The sequence below is a fragment of the Electrona antarctica genome (genome assembly GCF_951216825.1).
Source record: "Electrona antarctica genome assembly, chromosome: 3".
Classification (NCBI taxonomy): domain Eukaryota; kingdom Metazoa; phylum Chordata; class Actinopteri; order Myctophiformes; family Myctophidae; genus Electrona; species Electrona antarctica.
Window position 1 is genome coordinate 14,628,539 of NC_136808.1, and position 10,000 is coordinate 14,638,538.

Below are 10,000 nucleotides of genomic sequence, written 5' to 3' on the forward strand. Positions count from 1 at the left end.
TATGCATGTCTGTGGGTGTATGCATTACTGTACGGTATGCCATATTAATCCAATATATAGGGGAAATTCAGTATCAGCTTCACCCAGCTGATGGCTGCAGATGGTCCTATTAAGCGCTCAAAGCCGGGGCTGGGAATCAAACCTGCACACTTCTGTTTCCCAGGCAGCCTCTCCATTCAGCTTTTGTCATAATATGATAAAGTATACAGGACATTAATTTATGAGAAAACAAAAAAACAGAAATATGGAGATACAAGGTTTCTGCCGACAGTGATGATACAGTATAATTGTGTATATGTGCGTGCGTGCGTGCGTGCGTGCGTGCGTGCGTGCGTGCGTGCGTGCGTGCGTGCGTGCATGCGTGCGTGGTGGTTGTCGCAGTCGGAGCAGATGGTGGAGGATGCTGAAATTCCCCCCTCGCAGGATTACTGAGACACTGCGAGGTGATGGAGCGTGAAGAAGGAGAAGATTTTATTACAAGCTGACTGCTAGAGACACCATGGGTTTAGGAGGATGGAAGGTTGCTAGCTACCTGAAAATCACCCAGCCGGGCGTCCCTGATTTTTAAGAAAAATAGGGGGGGCCATTGAACCACAGCATCCATATCCTGGATGGAACATTAGCCAAAAATAGGAGATCTACAAGCTCACAACACGTCGCAAAGAGATTTGGTGTAGACAGAAAAAACGTGGTCCAACCGTCCAAGTACAGACACAACTCTGGTCCAGTTTACTAATTCTGGATTCTAGACTCTAGAAGGGTGACAACCTGTTTTATAGTAGGATATAGCCTAAGTATGTATACGAGCTGTATGAACTTATAAAATGTGTGTCATTGATTGATTCCCCAAAATAAGGTTCAATGAGGGACACATATTTTAGTTTCCAAATAATGGACGACTCCTAATTTCAATGGACGGTTGGCAACCTATAGTATAGTAGGATGTGTGTGCTGACTGCTAGGTTTAGGAGGATGTGTGTGCTGACTGCTAGGTTTAGGAGGATGGATGTGCTCTGCTCTGTCTGGCCTGTCCACGCAGCAGTTTGTTAGCTTGTCAGGAATGCCACACGCAAGACGCGACTGGTGCAGAGCGGCCTGACATTGCAGCTTAGAGAAAAGGGAATTCTCAAACACCTCCCCAGCAAATCACACTGTCAGGGTGATAGCAGCAGAATGTAAATCAGAGGCTGCTTCCTTTTTTGCTTGGGGCTCCACCATCCTCTGTCACTTCAACATAAACGGTGCCAAACAATTAAACAGTAGTTTGTTAAACCACGCCAGGCCAGAACAGGCTGGGGGTGGGAGATTATGTTTTCGTCCCCGTCCGTGTGAGTGTGTGTATGTACTAGCCTGGGCACCATTTCATTTAGGGTATATGATCCTGTCGGGAGCAGATGATAGTCGACAGGCAGGAACAACGGGGCGGCAACTTCCTTTTCCCTCAAACCGATTTTTCTCAATAAAAGCTACAGGCTACGAGAGCTTTTATTGAGAAAAATCGGTTTGAGGGAAAAGGAAGTTGCCGCCCTGTTGTTCCTGCCTGTCGACTACAACATGACGTAACGATATCATCCGCTCCCGACCGGATCATACAGACTTTTGAAACAGAGACCAGGCTTTCCTCCGAGGTGGTGGAAAGCCTGGTGAGGCGAGGTTATGTACAGTATGTGTCTGTCTGTGAGCAGCTAATCTCGGACACCACTTGACCGATTGGCATTAACACTTAGGCCGCTAGCATTTATTGAAAAATTAGGATCTAATTCACGCCAGCATTTTTTTAATTTGAGCTCTTATTTTGAAAAGCCGCCATTTCCGGTCCATGAGCAGTAGTCATAACCTAGGAAGCTACACGGAGCGGACAGGCCTTGTTTACCATCTGAAGCCAGACCGGAGCTCTGGAGAGCTCTACATCGTCCGATCTGTGCCGTCAAAGAAACGCTGTTTTGACCAAAATGCCATCTGGGACAAGGAATAGGAGATACAGGCGATTGAAAGAAATGGATAGAATGGATTCTTATGGCGACGACGATCTAAGATGGGCGATCCAGTGCTGTGCTAACAACACAGCTAGCTAACCGGCTAACGTGAGTAGCATTTTGGCTCAAGCAATCGAACGCGCTATAAAAGCTCAATTGCCGAAGGCCGTCGGCAATGGCGTTAAGCGTCAGTATCAAAATTAGGCTTCAATTGACTTTAATCGTCGGCAATGGCGTGTTAAGCGTTTTTTCCACGCACACATTTTTCCCCCAAACTCCAACAAATGTCGTACAAATGTCGTACAAATTATTCGCCCCGCAGCACCAAAAATATCTTTAAAAATTTAAAATAAAATAACAGAACAGACTATGATGAGGGGTGGGGTGTGTTTTCTATAGCATCTCACCTGGTGATTTCTTCTTTCAGTGCAGCTGGGTCAGGCGGGTAGAACTTGACTCGCAGACACATGGTGAATGGAGGCTGGGCTGAAGAGACACAAACAGTCACTGTTGGTCACTAGTTATTATTGTCAATAGCTTATTATTACACAATGTGTGCGTTTTATAATGATTACTTTAGTGCCAACCATGAGGCTCATATAATAATTGAATGAACCAACCAATGAACCAACAATTAATATCACTAAGAAGAATACAGGACCACACATTGGTGGAAGCAACACTGAAACATTACAAAATGTATCTGTGAGTGTGTGCGTTGCACTGATAATATATGTCTGATTTGCAGAGGGATAAGAGATTTATTTTCATAAATGTGGTGTATTAAATACAGTACTCACATTTCATTTGTTTGGCAATTGACTTTGTAAACTCCAACCAGTGCTATAAGAAAAGAGAGAGAAAGAGAGTTTCATTGTAGGTTCCCAAACAATGGCACACAACCGTTTTCATGGGTCGTAACCCCATTTTGTTTTACGTTTAAAATATATATTTTATTACAGAAATCTTTATAAATAAAACACTTCACCCTTTTTGCAAAAAAATACATGTTAATGAGTAATGACATTTAGAAGATTTAGAACACTTTCCTGGGGTCTTTATGTGTGTGTGTGGTTTTAGATATTTTAGATTTTAGCAGTGGGAGGTTTGCACATGCTTAGTGTAAACAGGAACTGCGATGATGCAGTGTTCCAGCAGAGGTGCTAGATAGAAAGCTCATAACTTGTGATACAAATAATGAGATCCAGAACAGTTGAGAATTAAACAGCAGTCACCCTTCCCTTTTCAAATGTTTTATATCATCCACAGCACTTGAATGAACAGTATCCATGTTCCTTTGTCACAAAAATAAAAGTTTAACACATGTAGGCTTTAGGCTACTACAATCAAAGCAAGCATCAAAAGAACATGGAAAATATACAAAAGAAAAATATACAAAAATATAAATAAAACAAGAAGATATGTACACGTAACACATTTGGCTGGGTTTCCCAAGCGCATATGGTGTAAGACTTGTAGTGCTGCACATGCTCAGATGCCCTCTAGGCCGCACACAGAAGCCTGTGTGAACATAGACATTCCGTGCATAGATGTGCCACGCAATGGTAGGCCTCAGGCGTGAGGCCTGGTATGGTAGGCCTCAGGTCTACCATTCTGAAATTTAATTTAATAATATTTGGACTGCTGGACAGCTGACAGTAGGCCCTCCTTACTCTTAAAACAATATGTATATATATATATATATATATATATATATGAGGCCTACCATTGCGTGGCACATCTATGCACGAAATGTCTATGTTCACAGGCTTCTGTGTGCGGCCTAGAGGGCATCTGAGCATGTGCAGCACTGCAAGTCTTACACCATATGCGTTTGGGAAACCCAGCCATTGTCTGCTGTGTTGCTTTTCGATGTGTACACTGTGTAATTATATAGAGGTATGGTATCTAAAGAGCACAAAGCACCTTCCTGAACGTACCAAGTATCGCAAGACTTCCCATACCTCCGAGCCAGAAACGATACCTGCTGCTGTTTAGATCCTCAAATAAAATGATACTGTGCACATCGAAAAGCAAGTGATTAGAAAACAACCTGTGATATGTCTTCTTTTATATTCCTGAACCGATTGACAAAGGACTCAATTGTTCATAAATAATGTTTGTTATGAGCTGGTACAGCTGGCTCCATTCACTGCCATGTATTCATTGAACTTCCGGTGTGAGTTGGCTCCCATGAAAATGTCCATGAAAGTGTCATGGCGCAGCCCAGTCACGTGACCATTTCCTTTCCTTCTGAAAGCTTTTTGGACTACATGTTCAGTGCACCAAAGCATTATGGGAATTGTAGTCCAGGAAAGAAGTGAGAAGTGAGATCTAAAATATCTAAAACCACATATATTACACACATAAAGACCCCAGAAAAGTGTTCTAAACGTCTTCAAAACGTCATTAACATATATTTTTTTGCAAAAAAGTGTCCCTTTAAGTGGTCAATTCATAATGTATTTTTGTAAATTTTGGTCCTTCATCTCTAGCTGAGAGTGAGAAGAACCTCTGTATTGTAGAGAGACGACCCGCTTCCAGACATGTGTATCCCTGGCTGTTAAACTGACAGTGTGGCCCCTCCTGATTGAACATGACGACACGCAGCCTGGCAGGAAGCCATTCTAGCCTCCTTCTCGCTCTTCCTGCTCCGTGTCTGTTTATTTTGTGAAGGTGAAACTGTTGAGGACTTGAGAGTCACTCTGTCTGTGACGGTGGGTGACGATGCCACCACGGCACAGATGAAATAGGGGGGTGTAATTGAGAGAAAGAGTGTTCACTGTCAGCTTGTTATAGGAGCAGAAACTGTCTTCTGTGCGCTGACAAAGGCCCGCTGTCTCCATTTGTTGACAGACGGTGCTTTGGTCATCTATCAGTCGCGGAAGGTAACTATTAAAGTACATTTACTAACTTAAGTATTGTACTTAAGTACTTTTACTTTACTTTGAATATTTTCATTTCTTGATACTTTTTAGTTCTACTGCATTTACATCTCAGAAGCAAATATTGTAGGCCTACATTTTGTTCCACTAAAATTATCTGAAAACCTTAGTTACTAATTACTAATTACTTTCCAGATTTAGATTATTATTATTACAAAACATAACCTACCTACACAGGATGAGTTATTCATTATTCCAACTAGTCTAGTTTCAGCGAAACTAGACGATCTGCAAACCCACATGTCACATCATGACGAATTTTGAGCTTGTAGATCTGCTATTTTCAGTATTATGTTCAAAACAATGTATTGCACATTTTCTCTGACATCGAGTTGATTCCATTCAGATTAAACCGATCTCTCAGTCAGTTATCAGTTCATTTGTTCATTCCAGATTCCTCTGGAAACGGTGAGCCAATGTTTTTCTCCCCATGTGCCAACAGGTAATCGAATGCATTCTAATGATAATTTGGCATTGATTCCTGGACAAAGCATAGTTTTATCAGTCGCAGAACACAGACTGTTCCGATGCAAACCTCAGAGACTTCAGGAGATTGCAGTGTGCACGTGTAAAATCATCGGTGGCCATTTAACCGACTGTAACTCAGAGAGTGTACAAATGTAACCCCATCTGGTTACATTTGTACTACTTTGAGTTAAATGAACACGGAGGAGTTTACAGTGTACTGTCGAGATGATGCAACGTTAAGAAATCATTATCTCTCCTCTCTGTAAACACATCCTGCACAGACTTTATGGCTTTCGGTGCTTGTGGGTCAGACTTTGCCAGGGGTTCATAGCCGCAGGGTTAACAGAGCCCTGTCTGCTAATGAATCTCTCTGATCTCCACACGATACCCAGCTATTGTGTGAAACTATTTCTTCTACTTCGTTTTACACCTTTACTCCATATACTGACATAATTATCGTTGCTGTCGGATGGAAAAAACTGTGAAAATATTCAATCTACAATCTCACAACGCTGCAATCGTAGATCAGCTATTTTCTCTACTTGACTTTTGTGCAACACTCTTATACAATATGATGAAGTAGATTCATTTATGAAAAAAGTAATAATAATAATAATAATATTATTTTAATTATAACAACTATATTGTTATAAAAGATAATAAAGATGTGTGGTATCATCAGACGTGCATATGGAATCAAATATTACAGGTGCATACAGAAATGCTTGTGTGATCATTTTGTGCAGGCCCCATCCTTGAATGTCACTTTGAGGATATTAATTTGAAAAGTTTGAAAGGAACATTTTATCGGACTCTGGAGACATACAGGCATCTCCTTTTCGAGCAAGAGCTCTTTCATGGTTCAAGGTCTCTTAGAAAAGAGAGAAACAATGCATATTTTAGGCATGTGAAACACAGCTTTGGACTTTTACTCTGTAACAGAGTATTTGTACATGGTGGTATTGCTATACATTTACTTATAGTAGGTAAAACAAAAGGGATTACTACTTCTTCCATCACTGCAACTAGAAATCACAATGTGATGGAGGCTATTAGACTGTACTGTCTAATGCAGTGACGTGACGTGACAGTGACAGCTGACAGACACTTCAAACCGTGCGAAGCACGTCACAACCTGTCCAGTCAGTGTCTTTCCTGCTGTACGCACTACTGTCTGAGAAAACAGCAAGCACGTCACTGTCCAGTGTGTCTGGTTCCTAAACTGTTTGCACTATAGTGTCTGAGAACTTGAAGCATTCACCATTCAAGCGTGAACAATGAAACACTTCAAATTCAGTCGTATCTTTTCTCAGGCACGTACGTACGTATCATGTGTGTATGATACTTAAATGTATACTATGTATTTGTAACCCTCAGAGTTAATATAGCTGTCTATCCACTCAAGACACAGTCTTGCGTATACAGGGGTCATCGCCATGTTGGCTTGTGGTGGACATTTTTGTCAACATTCCATTTTTGCCACGGACATACAAAATACAAATGTTCAATTCGAACACTCTCACAGTCCCATTAAGAAGGTGGAAAAACCATGTGGTATTACAGAATTTGCTCAAAACGTGGCCTCGCTCTGCGCCCTTTCATATATGGAAGCCGTGCTGAACGCACACACATATGGCATACCACTTTCCTGCATATTTTAGCATTGGGGGAGTGTCCATATGTTAATTATATTCGCTTTGCGCAATTTGCTATTAAGCCCCTTGACCTAAAAAGAATCAGGGCATACCAATTAGACCTGGGTCTGACCACCATCTTAAATGCAAAAAGAAATGTTTGATTTTACACAAGAGCGATCCGTGCGTGCGCTGCTCAGCAGTGTTGCCATGTCTGTTTATTATAAGCAACTTTGGGCTTCTTTGTCTGTAAAGTTGTAAATATTGGTAGTTGTGGTTGCTTTTCTTGTTTCTAAAGTGCTTATTTGGGCTTTTCTCCTAATGTTGTTTAAACCAGTGATCCTCACACAGTGACATTGCCATGTCAAGGACCCACATATGAATGTATTTGCCCAATTAAGGACCCTAATCCAAAAATATTTTGGGCCAGTGACCCCCATGACAGATTTGTGTTTTTAAATATTTAAATAAAATGTTTCAAAAATATTCCACAATTGTCACTTTATTCCAAGATTCATTTTGAAAATAGCAGATCTACAAGCTCACAATGCATCACGTGTTGTGAGCTTGTAAATGGGCAGTGCCACATTGGCACAAAGGAGGGTGACAACTGAATATTGTCAGTTTAAACATCTGTAGTCAAATAAATGTAGTCCCCCACATTTGTATGTAAATTACATTCTGCACAGCACATTCTATACATTCATTAAAACTATGAACTCTGACTGCATGGGGATATATTATAATGATCATTATAACAAAAGAAAGAAGAACTTTATATTTGTGGACAATCAAAATATGAAATTGTAATGTGGTGTCATTCAAATTAATCTTGATATGGCACACTGACTATCTAGAAAATAAAAACACTTTAAAAAAAGGTTGCAGACCCCTGTTATAGGCGCTAGAACTATTTACTTGTTTCTATGAGACATGGCAACAGCGCTCACCTGCGCCTGCTGCCAGCACAGGGACGGCTTTCTGTGTTAAAAAGTTGAGATTTGAAATGGTCAGTTCTCTCATTTCTCAACCTTTTTAAAAACGTTAAACATCTCCATAATCCTTGGGAAAGTCTCCATAATCCTTGGGAAGTTTGCTTTCATTCGCTGTATCACACCCGATTCTATTGTCATCCAATCAAACATAGCAAGCGAAGACCATAACATCAGGTTATGCCATGACAACAGGGAAGCATGCAGGTGGAATTTCAACTTATTCCAACTTATCCATGAATGAATGAAATAAAATACAATAAATGTTATTTTACTGGTGTTTTTCAATAGAAACAAATAAAGAGGGTGTGTGCAACAGTGCATGCATGCGTGCAGCAATATCTGTCCTGAGTGTCGGGATGTAGCTGTATGGTCTCATATAGCAAAGATCTAAATATAGAGATTTGAAACGCCCATGATTCGGTGATTTCTCAACCGTTTTTTTAAATGTAAAATTCTCCATAATCCTTGAGAAGTTTGCTTTCATTCACTGTATAATACATTATGCTATTGTTATCCAGTTAAATAATATATCACCTAAAATTGTATGTTCGGGTTAGACGATTCTGGGAACATTACGCATGGATTGACAGCCTATGCTGCGTATACTCGCAGTCCCATTCCGATCTGAAAGGTAGGTGCCATTTCAAAGGCTTAGTTATTCATTTATGAATCAAATGAACTAGAATAAAGATTTGTACAGCTGTTTTCTCATGCTTAGTTAGAACAGAAACAAATTAAGTGATGTGTCTGTGTAATATCTTCCTCCCTCCCTCAGTATAGCCTACAGCTGCCACCTTGTCATGACTTTCCAATTAACACTGCAAGTTACTTAACAAAATAGAGACATAGGCCTACAAGCTTTGCACATCATGGCTGCTTGTGACAGCTTGTAGATCTGTTCTTTTGAGGCACAAAGGAGACAGCATGCAGTGCAATAGGAATAATTAACCCAAATGTGACAAAGTCATGTCATGTCTAGGTGCCTGCCTGCAGAAATGTAATACCACTCGCACGCTATTAAAGCAAAGCCGAATTTGCGCATATAGTACCGGGGATCAGCTGACTGTTAAAGGGAATGGCACCCGCCAAGCTGATTGGGTTGATGCAGGTGACGCCCTAAACACACCCATGACTAATTCAAGGCCGTTTTGCGCACGCCACGGGTGTCGGAGAGCGCATTTTAAAATAGGAAGTTCTAAATGGCACTCGCAGAGTTAAGGGGGTCTTTGCAAATAAAACATTTGAGAACCACTAGTACTAGACTGCTAGTGGACTCCAAATGTGCCATACTGTTATAGTAAATAATTGTCATACATATTCTGCAGAAAACCTGGAGACTTGAGAGATCTTCACCCACTGCTACGTCTGGGGAATCAAAATGATTCAATGGGGTTGGATCAGTAGGCTGATCATCTGGCTACGACACTCTACTCAAGACAGATTATAACACAGTCAGAGCAGGGTGAGCTGGGAACAAAGTGAAATAGAGTGGAGAGTGGAGATGGTAAGAAGATAGACTGTTCCTTTCTGTTCCAGTCAATCCAATACATTTTTATCTGAGCCTAGTGTAAAATTATAACTCACCCTCTGCTTGTCTGGGTCAACATATCTGATGCCAAAGTAATCCTTCTCCAGCAGGTTGAGGTGGTGACAGATCAGGTCAAACAGGTACTGGCCCTTGGCGTCCCGCTACAAACAGACAGACAGACGGACAGTCAGACAGACAGACAGACGGACAGTCAGACAGTCAGTCAGTCAGTCAGTCAGTCAGTCAGTCAGTCAGTCAGTCAGTCAGACAGACAGACAGACAGACAGACAGACAGACAGACAGACAGACAGACCCCCATAAGTCTGAGAATGAAACAGAACTAAATGGAAATAAGGGTCCATCTGATTCATGAGTCATATCATTATCAGTCATGTAGCGCGGGACCCACTGGAACCCACCAAGGAACCCTGGGGGTCCCTGCTACTTTAAGAAA

The 10,000-nt window shown here is 41.2% G+C and overlaps 1 protein-coding gene across 3 annotated transcripts in view; it reads right to left on the reverse strand.

Annotated features, from left to right (window-relative positions):
- The window catches only part of LOC306920767 (FERM domain-containing protein 5-like), a gene marked incomplete at its 5' end in the record, with an annotated part of 144,821 nt that overhangs the window by 46,553 nt on the left and 88,268 nt on the right, over positions 1-10,000 (reverse strand). For 2 of the 3 annotated variants that reach the window (XM_079497641.1, XM_079497640.1), the window contains 3 exons: positions 2,384-2,462; positions 2,777-2,819; positions 9,603-9,707. In XM_079497641.1, coding sequence (XP_079353767.1) covers positions 2,384-2,462; positions 2,777-2,819; positions 9,603-9,707 — 227 coding nt within the window. The remainder of the gene's footprint in view (positions 1-2,383; positions 2,463-2,776; positions 2,820-9,602; positions 9,708-10,000) is intronic. The other variant, XM_079497642.1, reaches the window with a different exon arrangement.